This window comes from Mastigoproctus giganteus, chromosome 6 (assembly GCF_048544385.1).
Source record: "Mastigoproctus giganteus isolate SK-2022 chromosome 6, ASM4854438v1, whole genome shotgun sequence".
Classification (NCBI taxonomy): domain Eukaryota; kingdom Metazoa; phylum Arthropoda; class Arachnida; order Uropygi; family Thelyphonidae; genus Mastigoproctus; species Mastigoproctus giganteus.
In genome coordinates this window covers 91,543,456-91,564,072 of record NC_143580.1, presented here as the reverse complement: position 1 = coordinate 91,564,072, position 20,617 = coordinate 91,543,456, and the positions used below count along the sequence as shown (strand labels likewise).

Sequence of the window (20,617 nt, the reverse complement as noted above, 5' to 3'; positions counted from 1 at the left end):
ACAGAACCAACTTTTCATCTTCCTCATTTATTCATTCAACTGCCGTTTTCTGGAACAACCTTCCTTCACACGTATTTCCTGAAAATTACAAACTACAGAAGTTCAAGTCCAATGTCACCAAATACATTCTTTCTTTCGTCTTCTCAATCTTCAACTCAAGCACGGTACTAAGTTTTTGTTTGTTTGTTTTGTTTATTTGGTTTTTAGGAGCATTAACAACTAAGGCCATATTGCTCCGGGAATATGCGGTGGTCATTCCCGGACCTTTCCGCATCCTCCGTATTTGGTGACGGTACTAAGTACTATAGGTTCTAATACCTCTCGTGTTTGGGGTTCACATAAAAAAAAAAAAAAAAAAAAAGGTCTGTCCACCCACGGTTAGCGTAATGGTCCTATTGGTCAGTAACGACGTCAGGAACTTGAGCAGTTACCCTTCATTAAAATTATTCCAGGTATATAGAAAAGGAATTAGTAACGACCCAATTCGTGGACTTTTGGATGGCAAATATTGTACGCACAAAATAACTTTACTTTTGAAATCTCTTCCCGATTTAAAATAACAACTGGTTTTTTTAGCTCTTTAAATTTGGAAGCACTTCATTTTTAGAAATTTTTTTACTATAGTGTTTCAAGAAACACAGATGGCGTTATCACATTTTATTCTCCATAAAATAGGGTACATGTTCTGTATTTTCGCAAAAATTATGTGCAATACATTCACGATGGTCTCTAGTTACTGTTTAATGGACTCCGTATATTTTGCCTGATACAACTTGATACAATTTATTAACTTTCTTTCCATATTACTCATATATGAGTAATATGGAAAGAAAGTTAATAAATTGTATCAAGCTATAACTAATACATATGGGCCAATGTAGTTGCTAGAACAATTATGCGTTACGACCATAATGTGTATAAAATATTTTGTATAATATATAATATTGAAGATAATAATATAGAAGTTAATTCAAGGAGACAATACCAAGCTGGATTTAAAGAAATGCAAGGGATATAAATATAAAGTATATTAAAAAATAATAATAAAAAAATAAAATAATAAAATAAATAAATAAATAAATAAATAAATAAATATATATATATATATATATATATATATATATATATATATAAAACTTATCGTTGTCTACCCACAATCTAGACCACTTCAACTGGGGCCAACAACCCAGACTGAAGGCAAAAAACGACAAGGAGTTCTCTGTTTCTGTAATGATCAATATCTGCTAAGATATATAAAAATTCCGAGATTAAGTAATTTGAATCTAAACCAATTAAAGATAGTTCAATTTTTTTTTTTTTTTTTTTTAGAATTAAAAGACAGAGAACGTAACTTAATAATTAAAATAAGAATACATGTAAAGTATAAGGCATATCTACCGTATCCAGGCCATAATGTAACAACTAGTCGTTATGAAATAATAATCCCTCTAGTGAGTTAATATATATGTGGTGACCCCTATGTGATGGATATGGTAAAAATTGTCTGCTTGAATTAACTTCTATATTATTCTCTTCAATATTATATATATATAATACAAGTTCCGTCATATACGTAATTCTTAAAAATACATAGATTTATTAGAGTATCCCAGTAGGTTAAATCAAACTTTATAGCATTTTATATACTTGTTGTTATTTGCCTTCAGTCTGGGTGGTTGGCCCCAGTTGAAGTCGTCTAGATTGTGAGTAGACAACGAAAAGTTTTATGTATATATATATAAATATATATATATTTTATTTATTTATTTTTTTATTATTATTATTATTTTTTTTTATATATATTTATATCCCTTGCGCTTCTTCAAATCCAGCTTGGTATTGTCTGCTTGAATTAACTTCTATATTATTATCTTCAATATTATACAAAATATTTTATATATATATATATAGTGAATCACCCTGTATATACACACACACACACACACATATATATATATATATATATATATATATATATATATATATATATATATATATATATACAGAGTGATTCACTACCAGTGCGACAAACTTGCAGGAGGTGTAGGGGACACAAAGACGAATCGGAATCACATAGTATGGTCCGAAATGCCTTCGTCATGCGGTAGAGGACGTTGAACGGGAGGTCGCGTGAACAGCGATCCCGCTGGAAGTCAGCATTTGCGAACCGTTTCTGTTGAAGAAACCAAGTAGCAAAAGTCCTCCGGAGTGGATAATCCGCAGGCTCCAATGATTGGACGCGTTGCAGATGGTATGAACTCATTTGGTTTGTTGACAGTATCCTCCATACAGTGGATTGGGAAATACCCAATCGTTGGCCTATCGCTCGAGTACTCGTACTCGGATTGCCTTCTGCAAGACGCAGAACATTCTCCTCATTGTCTGGCGTCCTCGTCGTTCGCTCTCATTCATGGTACCTCTCGTGAAACAACCAGTCTCACGTAACCTTCTGTGCACACGTGCGAAAATCGTATGATGAGGAGCACGCCTGTGCGGGAAACGTTCCTGGTACAAGCGCAGAGCGGCGCGCCCGTTACAGTCCGCAGCTCCATACGCGAGGTGCATGTCGGCCAGTTCAACGTTTGAATACTCGTCCATCCTACAGCCTCGGGAACCTGTTCGCAAATGCTGACTTCCAGCGGGATCGCTGTTCACGCGACCTTCCGTTCAACGTCCTCTACCGCATGACGAAGGCATTTCGTACCCTGCGATGCTATGTGATTCCGATTCGTCTTTGTGTTCCCACACCTCCTGCAAGTTTGTCGCACTGGTAGTGAATCACCCTGTATATATATATACACACACACGCACACACACACACAGTAAGCTGTATATATTTCCGGAGCGCGCAGCGAACGAAATCATACATGAAAAACACCATACATGATAAATTACAAGGCCGCATTTGGTGTGCAGAGTGTTTTTTTTTTTTCTCCAGAACAGGCAGAACACACCACACCCTCAATGGATTATACTCTACTCTTAGCAGCATGCCCTGATAAATTACATTCAGATACATTAATATTAGAACGATTTTCTGAAAGCAGATCTCCGGCTTAAACGAGAATATGGATAAATTTGTATGTGTGGGATGGGAGAAATAAAATAATTAATGAATGACCTGTTACTGTAATAAAAAAAACAGAAGGCGTATCTAGCTGGTCTTTAATGAAAATCAAATATACATTGCTATCATGCGGGTAATTTCATTCTTCACCATCATATCTCAAGTGTACGTCCTTCAATATGACACATCATTACTAAAAGTAACTGAAAGCTTTTGTTGCTGAAGATAAAATTTTCTGAATTCAATTTCTGAGAGGGGGCTTAAACATGCTTTATCCAGGGATTAAATGTACTGCCTTCAACCGACTCTTTAGTATTCTCTTTATGAAAATTTCAACATCATATACTAGATCAAAGATGCCACAAACTGAATTAATTTATTTATAAAATATTTAATTCTACAAATAAATGATAATTTAACAAAATCTTAACATAGATGTGTTTTAATGCTTTGGTGACAAATAAAGAAAAAATACCAAGAAAAATACTTGAAAAGGAACAAGATATTTTACCATTGTCTGAAAAGGAACTTTTTAAGCCTCTTTCGGCCGTGAAATCGGATATAACTTATGTAAGATTTATATCGCGAACGATATGACTCTCACTTGAAAAGACAGAGAATCTTTCTCTATCATAACGGATCGCAGCTGCATTTTTATAACTTTTATCTTCTCCACTGAAATAGATAAGGTAAAATGCATCTTGAGAGATCCGCTCGAAAGATGCAACTCAGTTCATTATTCAAAATAAGACATCTTAAGAAACCTCTGGCAAAAGAATTTTTCAGATAGCTAAGAAGTGCACAAAGGTCTTAACGGTTAATAACAGAAGCCTTCTATCTAACAATTCTTCCTCTTTAGCACAGGATGTCGCGCTTAGATTCCCAGTAGTTTATCTAGAAAAAGTTTTCAGTGCACACCATTATTCTCCGTTCTCAAATTTCACGGAAACTTTGGGTACGGTCAACTTAAACGCCCATACAAATGTACGCTAGAGTTTTACCACCCTTCTACGGTGGCCATAAAAGAAGACATTCTAGTCGAAAAGCGGCAATCTGAGAATCAGGACATTAAAACCGTTGACTCTAAGAAACAGTGATTTCAGCTAGAGAACTGAAAAGAAAATTATGTCGCAGCAGTGGGATCCTAACTCACTCCCGAAATACAGGATTGCGGCTAGAACGTGGAGCCTATAACCGCCCGGTCATCCTGATTTTGTTGTTGCCTGTATATCCCTTTTATTATTTATTTATTTATTTTTTTGCATTCTACTCTATTTCTGTCTCACTGTTTAAACTATGCACATGTTCAACTTAAATTTCCCACCCAGAATTCTTTCAGGTAACTGGGCTTGTTCTTATGGAGGCGCAACGAGTGCAATGCTTTAGATTATTGTTGTTGATATGATGTTTAACGACACAAGGGCTATTTGAGGCCAAACTGTGTCTGTTATAGTTTATTTAATACATTATAGCTGCTGAATTATACTGATGTACATACAGAGGCCAAAACGCTTCAAATATATTAATGGTTCTCCTATGTTGGCATGATTTCCGAAGAAATTGGACAGAATCTCAGCTTCAATCAATCTGCCGAATGACTGGAAGGTGGTAGAGCGGATAGATGAGTAAAGTAGACAGCCTACCAGAAAGTGACGGCCCGTGAGTTGAGTAAGCCACGATGTGCACTGGGGAAGATTTTCTCCCAATAATAAAACAGGTATGTAAGATGGGTTTGCCCAATTCTCAGTCTTGCCAATACCGCTTCTTCTCACATAAATGAGAATGTGGGAATAGCTGTTTGGGGGAAGATCGACACTCTAATTTATAGGAACGTCCAGGAATCCAACAAAATGTTACTGATTGATTGGATTCGCTGCACGAGAGTAATGATAGTGAATGTGAGGAAGAGAAATTTTCCTTTATGGCAAAAAAAAAAAAAAAAAAAAAACACACTTAAAGAGTCAGTGTACATTAGAGCAAGTGAAATGGAAAATTCAACAATCTGGTCAAGTTCTAGCTTTATAGCATATAGTTCGGCAGTAAAGATACTACAGACAGCTAGTAATAAAGGGTAATGATACAGATGTGAATGAAGGAAAGACTGCCACAGCACCTACCGCATTGTCAGTTTTCGATCCGTTTCTGTATATTGTACAAGCATTGGAGTTCACGGTAGCATGAGCTGCGTGCAACTGTCTGATATTGGAGGAAGAAAAAAACATTCTTCCCCCAATTGGCGAAGTCCATCATCATGAGAAGCAGGAGAATTAAGCCAGGGTAGAACAGAGAGAGTTGTATCCTGGAACTTTTATTTAAATCAACATCAAAGTTTGAAGAATTTTTCTCAGTCTGAGTTCCGCAGGTCGGTTTTCATTTAGTTTACTATCATAAAAGGAATCTAGATGGGTATTACACAGATACTCAAAACAAGGATGTGATGTGAGACTCCGGAATTTAGCAGCATAGTGAGATAGCAGTGTTTTTCTTCGAAAGTGTAATATGATATCATAGACTTTAGCTTATTTGTTTAGTAGACCGTTTATCACTGACTATGTCATACTTGGAAAAATTGATGGTGACTAGATTAATAAGTATATTGCAGAGGTGGATCCTCTAACTAGATGAATACAGGTGGGAAATCAAGAGTTATGTATATTTAGGTTATTATTATTATGCATGAAAGTTTCGATCAGTTTGCATGTTGTGTCTATCGTAGATGAACCCCATAATGGTGGTGGCTATTGAAGTCACCAAAAAGACAGATTAGAGTTGCATAATAAGATTATCAAGTTCTGTATTGGAAAATGGTTTAGAAGGTGGAATACATAGAAAAGTTAGGGTCACTAATATACCATACAATTGAAATATGCGTTGCCGCGGCTTCTAGACTAGTTTGCAACTGAATGTGCCCGTAGGGCATATATGAGTTCACAAGCACAGCTACTCCCCTGAGGACAGGAGATTCTGAGCTCCTGTCTTTTCTATACATTATGTAATTTGTAAATTTTGCTGATGCTTTTGATGATAAGAAAGTTTCCTGAAGCCATGCTGCTATCGGATTGAACTGAATGAGTAAATCTCTTAAGTCATCAGAATTGCTGCTTTGTCCACTGCAGTTCCACTATGATACTAGACATTTTAGGTTTAGTGTGGTACATTGATCTGACTGATTTTTGAAGGTGGAGCATTTCTATCTGTCTTGTGTTTTTTTTATTTTTTTTAATTTTGTCTTTTTTTCGGGAAAAAAGGGCGTCCAGTAACCATGGTGTCATTTACATTGAATTCTGAAATGGGCCCATCATTATCTCAGAACTCATCTACATCCATACTATTGGCGCACTATTCTTTTTTTTTTTTTTTTTTTTTGAGTCTGTATCGGATTTTAATTGTTCCTAATCAAATGGGACCGATGGAGTATCACTAGGAATACTGACCTGACTAGGATATTTGTAGCTCTGCTACTTTTCTTTGGAGGCATATATTTTTAGAGGTTAAAAGTACAGATTTCGCCCAGTAATACACGTGTTAGTCGGAACTGATACACCCGTTCGTGCTGCAGTAGAAACAAAAGTTTCGAATGAGATTTCCATTTTTTTAGTCATTATCCATTTCACATTTATTAATTTTTGATACAGAGTTCTGCAGGTGTTCTTCTTTAGAGAGTGTAATTATGTCTCACTTACTGATGACACCTTTTGGTGAATTTAAGGTTTTGTGGGGAGTAATTTATACTGTCAGCACACCAAATGTTGTCGTGTTTAACAGCCGCTCAGAATGTTTTCAGATGATTGTTCCAATCGGGTCTCCGGATTGTAGCAATTTCACCACTTTTGGTGTTCAGCAATAGATTTCAAACATTTTTGAAACAAGAATGGGGATATTTGTCCACAGGTTGGGTGGAGAGAGAATGTATTACTAGAAATTTGGTAAGTCATCAATACTCTGTGCTTCTCTTCAACGCCTTTTAGGTTGGCTGGAGTCATGGTCGATATCAGAAGTTTTTAGTCTTGAGCTTGAAGGCTCTAAAGGTGGATAACTGTTTGTATCCAAGATGGCTCCATTTGGCCCTGGGGGTTTATCTTTATCACCCTGGATACCAGCCTAGGCAAGGGTAGGCAGGAACAGCGCCAATTGGTGAACAAGCGTAGAGGTTAGTATAGTTAGAGAGACTAATTAAATTAAAGAAAATGGTACTTTTTTTCTTATGGGCTCTCTTCTTTGGGCTTTTAAGAAAGTAGAGCTACTTAACATAAAAGCTTAATAAGAGGGAAAACAAGGAAAACTCAGTCAAAGAAGAGAAAAAAAAACGCTCTTTTAAATGTACAAGAATCGTTTGGCCACGGAAACGCTTGTTACCCGGTGCCAATGCTTTGAAGGGCTCTCCATCTCAATTCAGTCAAGGAGAACTCCTCCTTGCTATCCTTTTCATGGTCTTTAATTCTTGCATTTCTCCTTCCCCTCTTAACGATAAAAGCGACTCCGACATTCGGAAGAATGTGTTACATAATGAGAAGCTTCTTCCCCCTACTTTTTTTTTCTTTCCTACTGTAAATTAACCTTTATTTACTTAATTACTCTTGTGTTCCCTATAATGTATACAGATGGCTTACTAATAACTTGTAGTAATCAATTTTCACCAGACATTTTAAGTAAGTGTAATTTAAAATATCATACGCTAATGAAAGAGAACATATCGAAAAAATTCCACTTGCAACAAGGAGAAAATCCATATAAAATCTGTTATTGGGAGCCTGCTTCTTACCCTAGAAGTAGCAACTTCCACTGGTAGGGCAGTCAGGTCAGAGAAATTAGCTTGATCATATAAACAAAGACGGTTATAACGAGATATGGCCACACTAACGCAGGCCAAAAAAGAGAGAAACCGTAATTCTCATGGGAATAAGTGAATACCTTTATCATGTAACGAACATTCACACGTATCGGGTTTCATCCTTCCATCCATAAAAAAAAAAGTAATGAAGAGGATTCGTTTAGAATTCTTAGCTAGACATAAGACGTGCCGGGCGTGTGTGGTGGTGGAATCATTTCTTTTTCCATTACGGGTTTCTCAAGTGCTTGGAACATGAGTCATGACTTTGACGTCCAATCAGATGCTGATTTTGAATAAACTTCGGCAGAAGCTTCACACTTATAAGGGGCTGCTTTTGGAAGATTAGGGTGTGGAAGAAGCCGTCGTCGAAGCCATTTGTGGTCGAGAAGGCTTCAGTCCGAAGAAGCTGGTCCTCGCTGAGACAAAAGTAGGAAGAGATGAATTTGCCGAGACTGGTTCCGACATAAGTCTACAGCAGGAACGTCGAGACCCTTAATGGAAGGGAAAGAAAATTTATAACCTAAGGCATAGTCCTAGAAAACATCGTATATGCCTATTTTACAAGTGCGAAAGGCGACATCCTTTACTGTTATTATTTTACCGTTTTACTGAGTTACTGTAACAGAGTTACTGTTATTTCGACATCCTGTTCGAAATAACAGTAACTGGACAGAAAATAGTCAAACGATTTCTTCGCAGTATTTTGTGATATTATATACTAACAATGAAATATTTCTATAAAAATTTATGTGCTGAGTTAAAGTAATGAAGATAGAAATGCATTTCCTTGTATGTAATTAGAATAATAGCAGTTATAATACTATTCGAACCTAGTGCATCAGTTAATAATTACATGTTAAAACCAAGCCTGAAGGTAATTCATGCCTGTTTTTCTCTTTTATTCATAGTTAAATCATATTGTCGATCCCCAATGAGCTTGCGAATTTCAGGTACAACAACAACAAAAATACCTTATTTTAGCTTCTCTTGGATGATCGATGGGAATTTAGTACAAAGTTAGGTGAAGCAGGGCCTTTCTGAGGTAAAGCTTTCAAAAAGTGTTTCGTCAAATCCAGTTTGATGTGCAAGCGTGGAAAGTGGTCAGTTGTGGGGTCTACCAACGGTTTATGAACTATGTTCTTTGATCCAGGAAAAAAAAAAAAACTACCGCTCTTTGGCCAGACCCAGTGCTTACTCCTTTCATGACTATCCCATTCACACAAAAAACAAGGCATTTTTTGTGTAGTCAGATTGCCATTTTTTTCCGGAATAGCAAAGCTTCTACAGGTTCGGCAAACTTTATGAGGAGTCTATTGTTTATCTTGGTCACCGAGTTTCACTCCAAAATAAGCACAATACATAATTTTACTAATCCTGTAATATCTTGCCTTTGTTTGAAGACTAAATAATGCCCACAAATATAACAAAATAAGTTCGGATTGTTCCAACACTTACGTGAAAACATTTTATTCACTTTTCAGCAAAAGTCTGACAGATAACCTCAGAGATAAACTGAGCCCAGATATCGAAAACCACAGAGCGGTGTTCGATATTTCAGAGTTTTGATTATAATCAAAGCCGAAATATATTTACTGGTTCAAATTTTACATCTGTAGACAAAATTACAGAGCCTGTATTTTATTGTACAGTTGGTTCGCTGTATCTTCAGAAAATTAGAGAAATACAGATGATTCTACAAGTGGTGAGTCCACTGGGGCAGCGTAGTGACCAGGTAGAAGGCTGCTATTGCATTAAGATATTCGAAGAATGTTTTAGGATAAGTGACAAAAAGGCTAAATCAAAAGAACTCCAACTACAAAACTTCCACTAATGGTAAATTTCTAAAAAAAAAAAAAAAAAAAAAAAAAAAAAAATTGCGAAAATTGCTCTGAGGTAGCTTTTAGTGACTATTTTGGCAGATAGCCTGAACAGCTGTTGGCTGCCCAAGCACAATTTTTATCTGATGAAATAGAGCAATCAACTTTTATTAAAGATGATATGATGTATCTCACCTTTAATAGAATAAATATGAATAGTATTAATAACAGTGTAACAGCATTAAATTTGCATATTCTCAAGACATAACGAACAACTGTAGACCTATATTAGAAGAAATAATTCTGAGCATTTATAAACTTATTTTAAAAACTTTGTTAAAAATAAGATGTTTAAAAGTTATTTATTTGAAAATACAAATGCTAATTCCTGTATACTTCGCAGTATACAGGAATTAACATTTATATTTTCAAGCAGATAATATCAATGAAATAAGGTTTCAAAAGTTAACTATTTTCTTACATTGCAGTCCACATAAAACAAAGCGAAAGCATTTAGTTTTGAAACTGAATATTTCGATACGTACCTGAAGACCTTTTTTCTTTCTCCTTTTCGTTTAGTTTTACTATCACCATTCCATCTTTTTCTGATGAGGAAATGTCGTTTTGGTTTGCCTCTAATATTATACCTGATCCAACAAATTTTGTATTAGTATATTATATATGATTAAGTATGCATCATTATATGCAATTTATTTATTTATTTACATTTGCATAAATATACATAACCTGTATAAAATAATGCATTAAAATTTCTCCTAAGATTTCGTAGTATTTTTACTGTAAATACAAATTAATATAAAAATAAAAATACACATGCTTTAGTTCAGTAAACGTTAGAAAATTAGACAGTTTCTCTAATTTTTTAACTTTCACATAACGTTTAGTTTATCAGTAGTGACTTGCTGAAATTTATTTTATTATTATTATCATCTTTTTGAGAGAGTAAGTTTGATTTTAAAAGCTGTGTGAGAAACAGATGGAGGGTCCTATCTTAAACGTTTCAGATTTCTTAAAGAACAAGTGGTCCTATTTCATTCTAGCAGCTGGAAAAACGCAATCCAGTTTTTGGAAATATTGCTTATAAAATACATGATATAGTATATACGAAAATGTCTGAGCAGCAACGAATCCAATTATCCAATCAAATTTAAAATTCACATCCTACATGCTTCCGACACGCTGTTTTAAGTGACTGTTGCAAGTGAATATCTGCCTTCTTTTCACACAAAGGTTCGAAACTTACTTTTAATTCGTCAATTATCTAATATCAACGTAATCTGTACTTTATCTCTTCTTCACGACACCGAGTGGAAAAGGTCTAGGTTAGAATGTCCTTAAGGAAATCAGGGATTTTTATGGCTTTTTCATAACGTGGCCTGAGTAGTCGGTCTCATGCGAGAGTTCTATGGTTCCTCCCAGAATCTTGGTGAAAAAACCATGTCCATCAAATAAGCAAATCGACCACACAATACACTCAATTTACAGACATAAGAAATAGAGCAGTATGGTCTAAATTGCTGATGCTCCTAAAACATTAGAAAAAAACAAGGCGACCAAGACTTCATAATTATAAGTAAGGTGTGTATCGATTTTGAAAAATTCTGCTGTTTGTAACCATGTATTTGTTAAAGCATTCAGATGATTCCGGTTGTAATGTCATTTTGTCATGGATTTTAAGAATTACGTCTCAACGAGTGTGTCTACGGGACAATTTTCATGTAGTTCGGTTGAAAAACCGTAAAAACCCATGGGTGGAAAAGTTTACTCCCTAAGACTATGATCGGCTAACTACAGCCCTCCATTGCAGAGGCTTTTAGAAGTTCCTACAGTCACTGACGGGACTTCATACCCAGACCACTTCAAGCAAGTGACATATGGCGAAACCATTACACTGATGGAGAGATACACGTGATTTGAGATTGGATGGAATAAATAATGGATACCAGTTAAAACGACTATTAAAATGGGAACTTATAATGTACTAAAAGCGGCCTGAATGAAACTGATTTGTAAATAAAATTAATTAAAAAAGGATCGACAGAAGGTAAAACGTTACGTGCATACCTGGACAGTGGTAAATATGAGCATCCGATCTTGGAGGCCTAGGTGTTCTTTTTACTGTAGCGTAGAGGGGTTCTTCTTGTAACTGAAATAAAACATACAGAAGCAGAAGAAATTAAACTACAAGACTGACCTCGATTAATGATATCTGTGTACTTATTACAGGAAAAGACAACTCGAAGAATATCCAAGAGAAGTTAAGGAGTATAAAGAATTAACAGAGCACTCCTTAAAATCAAGGAATTATATTTTAAAATGTCTAATTTATTAAAATCAAAATCGACTTTCTCGCTGGATACTTTTTACAGAAATTTCATTTGTAAAGGTAAAAACAAAGTAAGGAAGGCAGCGCTTTTTGGAAGGGTGCTAACAAATGATCAGAAGTGAATAATTATCTAAAGCAATTTGCAAATGCAAATTGCTTTCACTGCGGTCATATTTACTTATTTTCAGTAATACCTATTTAGTTATCAAATTTTATATTTTTATACAAAAAATTCTTTTATTGTAGATAAATTCTTATGCTTCTGCATTCTGATTCGCGGAAATAATCACTGTTAATATCTTAATTACCTAATCTTGGGTGCTGGCAAAACAAGCTGGTAAATGAAATTATAGATATTTTTAAAATATTAGATTTTCAGCGTCATTAACAGAATGAACCTTTAGACTCAAGCGTTTAGGGCATAAGCCTCAAGCTATGAAGGAGTCTAGACTATGTATAAATATAGTGCAAATGCATCAGGAATACCTAGCTATATCTGAATAAATCAGATTATTAATAATAAAACGGCATCGTTTTAAGTTATATCTCATATTGTGAATACCTTCACAACGAGTTGCCATGATATTGCACTACTTCGAATAAGTAACGCTTCACCTAAGGAGAAGACTAATGTTACTTATTCTCAGATGGATACCACCACCCAGACGGCACCGTTTCAGGGCTATTTGATGTATGTATGTGAATATCTACTCGAATATCCACTTGTCCCTATTAGACTTAGAAAAGCAAAAAAGGTAGAGGGAAAGTTATAGTAGGAGTGGAAGAGGAAAAGAAACAGTGTAGAAGAATGAAAGGGACAGTAACTCCTTCAACTCACACCACTCAAAAACTCCTCGAATAGGCAACGCTTCCCCAGTGGAGAAGGCTGTTGTTACCTATTCTCGGAAACTCCGGACATCATCAAGCTCCCCCTAGCAGCACCGTTTCAGGGCTATTTGGCCCTTCTTCGGTGGGTGGGTAGGTACCCGAGTGATGCAATGATGGCAAAACAGTTATGAAGTATAACTCCACAATATGAGAGATGCCTGATGGTGTATCATGTATTTAGACTCAAGCGTTTAGGGCATAAGCCTCAAGCTATGAAGGAGTCTAGACTATGTATAAATATAGTGCAAATGCATCAGGAATACATAGCTATATCTGAATAAATCAGATTATTAATAATAAAACGGCATCGTTTTAAGTTATATCTCATATTGTGAATACCTTCACAACGAGTTGCCATGATATTGCACTACTTCGAATAAGTAACGCTTCACCTAAGGAGAAGACTAATGTTACTTATTCTCAGATGGATACCACCACCCAGACGGCACCGTTTCAGGGCTATTTGGCCCTTCTTAGGTGGGTGGGTAGGTACCCGAGTGATGCAATGATGGCAAAACAGTTATGAAGTATAACTCCACAATATGAGAGATGCCTGATGGTGTATCATGTATTTAGACTCAAGCGTTTAGGGCATAAGCCTCAAGCTATGAAGGAGTCTAGACTATGTATAAATATAGTGCAAATGCATCAGGAATATTTTATTTTTTATTATTAATAATCTGATTTATTCAGATATAGCTATGTATTCCTGATGCATTTGCACTATATTTATACATAGTCTAGACTCCTTCATAGCTTGAGGCTTATGCCCTAAACGCTTGAGTCTAAATACATGATACACCATCAGGCATCTCTCATATTGTGGAGTTATACTTCATAACTGTTTTGCCATCATTGCATCACTCGGGTACCTACCCACTCACCGAAGAAGGGCCAAATAGCCCTGAAACGGTGCCGTCTGGGTGGTGGTATCCATCTGAGAATAAGTAACATTAGTCTTCTCCTTAGGTGAAGCGTTACTTATTCGAAGTAGTGCAATATCATGGCAACTCGTTGTGAAGGTATTCACAATATGAGATATAACTTAAAACGATGCCGTTTTATTATTAATAATCTGATTTATTCAGATATAGCTATGTATTCCTGATGCATTTGCACTATATTTATACATAGTCCAGAATGAACCTTTTAATACCCAAGAGAGTGAGTCAATAAATTCTTGAACTTAACTACTCGTTATATACTAGTTACCATATATTTATCAATTTATTAATTAATGTGTTAACTTGTAATCCGACGTCATAAAATAGGATAGCGAGTTAGTCATTTTACAAAATAACAGCAACTCTTTAGTTATTCCACGGCGATCTGTGTCTTCCAATTTTAAATATCCGAATGGATTAAACGAGAAAAAATACTGGAAGAATACATGCATAATATTGAGTGTTGTTCATCATCGAATAAGAAAGACAAACGGCATGTGTGCCTTAGAAAAAAACGCTCAAGCGTAATGGTTTAACATCAGCATGATACGGTCTGCCAGGCTGATAATGTGGAAGCAATATCTGATACGCCCAATTTCGCCCCACTCATGGTGAACTTATTCAGAAGGGCCGACGCATTATTTTTGTGAAAATGTGGCACCGGTCCGAGATAAGCAACCTTGATATCCATCTTCCACAACTGTTAAATGACAGCTAAGAGCAGGAGCTCTATATGGGGTGCGGGCTCAGAGTTAAAAATATATCTGACTTCCTTTAACTCAAAGGCGACTGTTTTCACATGTTTGGACTACTTAAAGATGGTTTCGGTGGTCCAGGTGCAAGAACAATGCGGATGTTGAAATTGTATAGTTTCCAAGATTTTTCTTAAAACCATTTATTCTCATATGTAATCAAAATTCTCAGTTGCTGGGATAAATATGATTACATTTAAAGAAATAGGCCATGTTATCTGAAATTAACATTTCTGCAAATAAACCGCTTGGATGTTCAACTTCATATTGTTTATTGACTCATCTCGTTTATTTACTGTAATAAATACATACACTGTTACCAGTGTATTATACTAATATAGCAGCAAATAATACTAATTACCAACAACCATTTCTATAATGAGATAGATTTACGTCCATTTTTTTATAAAGCGGACAAATATATGACAGAAAGGCTCAAGTCATTTCTTTGGCGTTGAACACTCATTTTGGAAGTCCTATGTAGTGTAGTATGGAGGAAACTCATTATGCGAGCCTCGCAATGTATCACTGCAAATGAAAGGACTTGTGTTCTATTAAAAAAAAAAAACTTATCGTTAGAAAAACAGTCTAATTCCAAAGCTATGAGCTATTGTAAGTTTATTTTTATAATGATTATCATTTCGCATTGAAATTATATATCATATTCTTTATTCCTCTTATTATTCACCATTATGGTAAAGGTGTCACAATAATAATTGAATTAATAGAGATGACGAGAATTTTCAATCAAAATGTATATTTAAAACAATGATATTATTTCGAATCAGGAAATACAGAAATGGTTGTTCACTAGGCGCTGAAAGATGGCACAGAAAGCAACACTGTATTTAATCAATCTATTGTAATGATATACAACACAATTTAAAAATAGAAATTACTATAAATAAAACTTGCAAAGAAAGAGAAGTTGTTTTTTTTACAATATAACATGAACTTTAAACACATACATACGGTGTTTAAATTTCCGTAATATGCACATCTATTTCATTTTTTTAAAATAAATTAAGAAGCTATATACTGATGATAATATAATAACTAATAACATATCTTTAAAATGGCCTCTATTTGCAAAAGAAGGTACACAGAAGGGATTTTTTGAGTGATGTTAGATTGCACACACCATTTCAAATAAAGGACACTAGAGTCTATCTTACTTCTTTTTAGGTCTAGGCTATTAATTTTAAAATTAATGATGGACTATGTGTTACTAGTTAGAGTTACGACTTATAAATTAAATTAAAATTTTGCCAAATCAGCTGTTTTTTCCTCTCATTGGCAGAGTTGTTTCCCGTCGTCCATTCAGTCTAAAAGCATCAACATTGTACACTGAGTGATCACTGAATTACGACCACCTACGTAATACTTCGTAGGTCCTCCTTTTGCCCTTAGGGCAGCAGCTATCCGACGTGGCATTGATTCCACAAGATGTCGGAAGCGTTCGGGAGGTATGGCCAACCAAGCTGTGTTTAACGCGGTCAGCAATGCAGGTATGGAGGGGATTGGTGCATCCAGGCGCCTTATACTTGATACAGCAAATAGAATCGCTGCAGATGAAATTTATCCACTATCTTTCTAGACCTAACCCCGCGTTTTACCACAGAATCTTCGACCGGAATTTCTGTTCCTACTTAAAGCTTCAATCTCTGGAAACTCGGCGAACTCTTCTTGATTTAAAACTATTGTACCATATCTTCACTGTTTCAACCTAACTGCCGGATCTTCTATGCCATATTGACCTTCACGCTCCAGCGGTGGCTACTAGACAGAAGACTACATTCCACATCGGTAACTCTGGATTAGAGATATCCAGGAATTCCTTCTTCAAAAGAACATTGGCACTCATGATCAAGTTTGACTTGGATATGGCTGTGAACAAGAAACAGTTTGACAGAACTATTTGGGTAGGGCGACTGGTTGATGGATGAGTTCTGGGCTAAAGATGTCCTCATTAATTCGTGTGTGTGTGATGATGTCTCCTGCAGCAACCTGTTCTCTGCAATTTTTCAGGGTGCTGGACGTCATGAATACCTTTTTATTTCCGTGAATTGGACTTTTCCCGTTTGAATGAACTTTCATTGTACAAATTATTTTTTATTTTTATTTTTATTATTGTTTATTTTATTTTTTATTATCATTATTTTTTATTATTTTATTATTATTTAATATATTTTTATTATTATTTTTTTTTTAAATTATTTTATTATTATTTTTTTAATTGGTCTCCGTTCAGGAAGCTCAGGCGACCCTGACGGAGACCTGCCAGAGAATAATGGGCAGCCTGGCTACATCCTAGTGGTGTGTGTGGGCAACGTGGGGTACCATCAGGGATCCTGCGGCCAAATGCCAGGACACACAACAGAACCCAACACAATACTACACATCAGTGTTCTGTATTTCTTCACAGTGTACATATGGCGCAGATGTGGGAAACCACCGGTGGCGCCTGACCCAAAATACTATGCCACTATGTACAAAGTGTGACACGCCCAGATGATGACTTAAAAACTGTCAGGATAGCAGCATTCTGCACCAGGACAGAAACCTGACACGACAAACCTCCCCAGGACTACCCTGTCATGTGTAGGAACCTAGGACCCCTTGCCAAATAAGTAACCACGTAGGGAGGGAGATGTACAGGCAGCCAGGGAAGCAGATTAGCTGAAAACTATCAGTAAGCTAGTAGCAAAGGGATGCAATGTAGAATGAAAGAATAATGAACGAATGAGAATGAAAGAAGAACAAATGAATGAGAATGAAAGAAGAATGAATGAAAGAGAATGAAAGAAGAATGAATGAAAGAGAATGAAAGAAGAATGAATGAACGAGAATGAATGAATGAGAATGAAAGATAGAATGAATAGGCTGGGCACTGAGTGAACTAGGAATAATGGCAAAAGGGAATAAATGTCAGTTTTGTTAAAAGAAAGAGTGACCCAACACGAGAGAAAGAGAGAGTGAATGGGAATGAGTAGAAGAGCAAATGTAATTGGCTGAAAGAATACAAAGTTAATAATAACTTACATTACTTTATATATACAGTACTAACAAATATTTACTAACAACACAAACACTATCACTGCATTCTCCCCTGGCCTGCAAAAAACTTGCAGCTAGGTCTGCACCAAAACTGAAGAATTAAAGTAAGTTAAGGTGGTCAGAGAGGGCAGTGCAGAAAGCAAGAGTCGAATAAATGAAATGAAAGCCAGAAGAATGAATGAAAGTGCAAGTGTTTGAGAAAAAGAACACAAACCATAAACGCTACAGTTTTCATTAGTATTTAATTTTTTTAAATAGTTTAATTTATTTAATTAATTTTAATTAGTATATAAATTTACATTACGCATCAATGCATCCCCCTAGTGTGTGAGAAAAAGATGAATGAGTGAGTGAAAAAAAAAAAAAAAAATATATATATATATATATATATATATATATATATATATATATATGAAACTTGAAAGAAAAGAAAAAAAAAGAAAAAAGTATTTAAAAAAAAAGTATAAAAATAGAATACAAGTAGAGTGAGAATGCAGATTATGAATGAAATAAATGTGTGTTTCCCCCACCCCTTCGCTTGGTGGGTCAGCCACTGTCAACAAACATATCCCACCCCCGGAGCAGGATGGGCAGCTTGACCTTCCTACCGGATTTGACACAACTTGGACATGACACCGACGAAGACATTCTGTGGCGTTGCTGCCAATACGCCATTGGCGATCTGAACTGGGTACTCTAACCCGGTTCTCCCTTAAAAACCCCATCCGGGCAGGGGAGGGAGGAGACAGGTAGTGGATAGCTTTCTAGTGCATAAGTCACGCTAAAGTGAGCTCCCGAATTTTGGATTATTTTGTGCGTTTTGGACAATCCCTGAGTAGAGAAAATAGGTGTTTGTGAAAATACTGGGTGTGGTGAGTGTAGGTGTAAAGTTTTGGAGGTCGGGGTCGTGTTTTGAGCGAGATACATTTGATTACATTTTTTACAGGTTTCTAGATTGTGCTTCATATGCTGTTTCATGGTCCCATAGACTTAGCATTGTGTAAAAGCCATAGTGAAATTTCTCATAGGTTTACCATTGCCCCATAGACTTTACATGGGACAAAATGGCTACCTAGATACAATATGTTTTAGGGTATCCTGGAGACTTCATAACAGGCCTAGTGACACCTATGTGGATCATATATCTAATATAAACTGAAAAATATTAGAAAATAATTGATTACCTAATGTTTTCCTATGGTGAAAATTTTTCCCATAGGTTAACATAGGATTTTTTGTGGGCTGGTTTTGGGCTGAAATTCAGAAAACTTTAAACATTTATATCTCTTTATCTATTGGACTTGAGGTGCTCATCTTTGGTAGGAGAAGTCTTAAGAAAATTACTTATTTTCTGGGAATTTTTTCAGCTCCATCTGGCGATTAGGAGCTGAGTTACAGAAAGTGGTTTTTTGCAAAATCAAAACTTTCATGCAGATTTGTGACCATAGATTAACATTGAAAAAATATATATTTTCTGAATTAGTTTCTTCCTTATAGGGGAGAGGTAAGTAAATAATAGTAGGTGAATCAAGAAGAAGAGGATCTTATCAAGAAATAAATAAAGAATTGTTTTTTACAGGGGAAGAGGAGACTTTTAGTTTTAGAAGAATTGTTTTGGTATTGTTTTCTTTGAAACAAACACACATAATGGATAGAGAACTTAACAGAGAGACATTGCGCGATTCAGAGGTTGAGGAGGTGTGCTCTAGTGAGTCTGGGGATAAACCTGAACCCCGTAAAAAAAACAAGGGCAAAAAAGTAATATCACTCAAGGGAATTTCTAAGGGTGGAAAAGCTAAAAACAAACAGAAAAAATCTGTTCTAACTGAAAAAGATCAAAGTAAACATGAGTCTGAGGAAGGTACCTCTTCTGACTCGGAGTCACCGGTGTTAAAATCCCCTGAAGTATTTAAAACACTAAAAGGTCGAAAGGTTCCCTTGACCCCTCGGGTTGCGTCACGTGGCGATGAGGACATAGCCTCTAACACAGATAAAGATCAAGATAACGTAGTATGATCTCCTAAATTAGCCGTGGAGTCATCCACGTTGGAAGAGCCTGAAGGAATACAAGTGCATGGTCTCTCCAGTGCATCTGTACCGGGTGGACATGGGGGAGACGGAGAGACTCCGAGATGGGAGTCGATACTGAGTTCCCCACTTGAAGATGATCCTGCATTTAGACGAGTTCCGGAGGTATTTGAAATGTGTTCTGTGGTTTCTAGGGTTAAAAAGGCTCTCACCAATTTTTTGTTCTCAGAGGCTAGTGGGGTTACAACTGCTGCTTCTGGACGTATTTTGAGTTTCTGGGCTGACTTGGAGGCAGTGAATACTACCTTACTGGTGGAAAATGAACGTTTGAGGGTGCGCTCAGCCGAGATGGAAACTCGAGCAGAGTTTTTTTTTGGAAATTTATTGAAGACGCAAACTGAATCTGGTAAATTGCGTCCTGGACATAAAACATTTGCTAAGGCTGTCGGAGTTGGACCGATTGAAGAGGATGCTCCAGCTTTTTTGAAGTCAGCTGGGACTCGTGAGAGTGTTCGTGGTACTGTACGTGGAGCTCCTGGATCCTTGTCTGACCCTAATAACATTGTTATTTTCCGTCCTTTAGAGGGTTTTGATATTGACTCGAGTCTGAGTGTTAAATCGTCAGTGACTGAGACAATTCATAAAGAACATAGGAACATGAAAATTAAAAATATTCGCCTGTTGCGAAATAAAGGAGTCCTGATGGAGACAACTTGTCAAGACGACGTGAGAAAGATAACAGAGAGTTTATCATTTAAGCAAGCAGGTCTGTCGGTTGAGAAACCAAAGTTTTCAAATCCAACCGTGTTAATTTATGGAGTTCCTAAGGAGCTTACAAAACAGGATATTCTGGAGGACTTGTATTGCAAGAACTTTCAGGATTTTG

The 20,617-nt window shown here is 36.1% G+C and overlaps 1 protein-coding gene across 2 annotated transcripts in view; it reads right to left on the bottom strand.

Annotated features, from left to right (window-relative positions):
• Window positions 1–20,617, bottom strand: part of LOC150084461 (cell adhesion molecule Dscam1-like) — a 631,783-nt gene that overhangs the window by 8,614 nt on the left and 602,552 nt on the right. The window contains exons 23-24 of one of the 2 annotated variants that reach the window (XM_090376086.1): window positions 11,801–11,882; window positions 10,261–10,362 (exon numbers count right to left, since the gene is read on the bottom strand). In XM_090376086.1, coding sequence (XP_090232212.1) covers window positions 10,261–10,362; window positions 11,801–11,882 — 184 coding nt within the window. Of the gene's footprint in view, window positions 1–10,260; window positions 10,363–11,800; window positions 11,883–20,617 lie in introns of those variants that run through there. The other variant, XM_090376087.1, reaches the window with a different exon arrangement.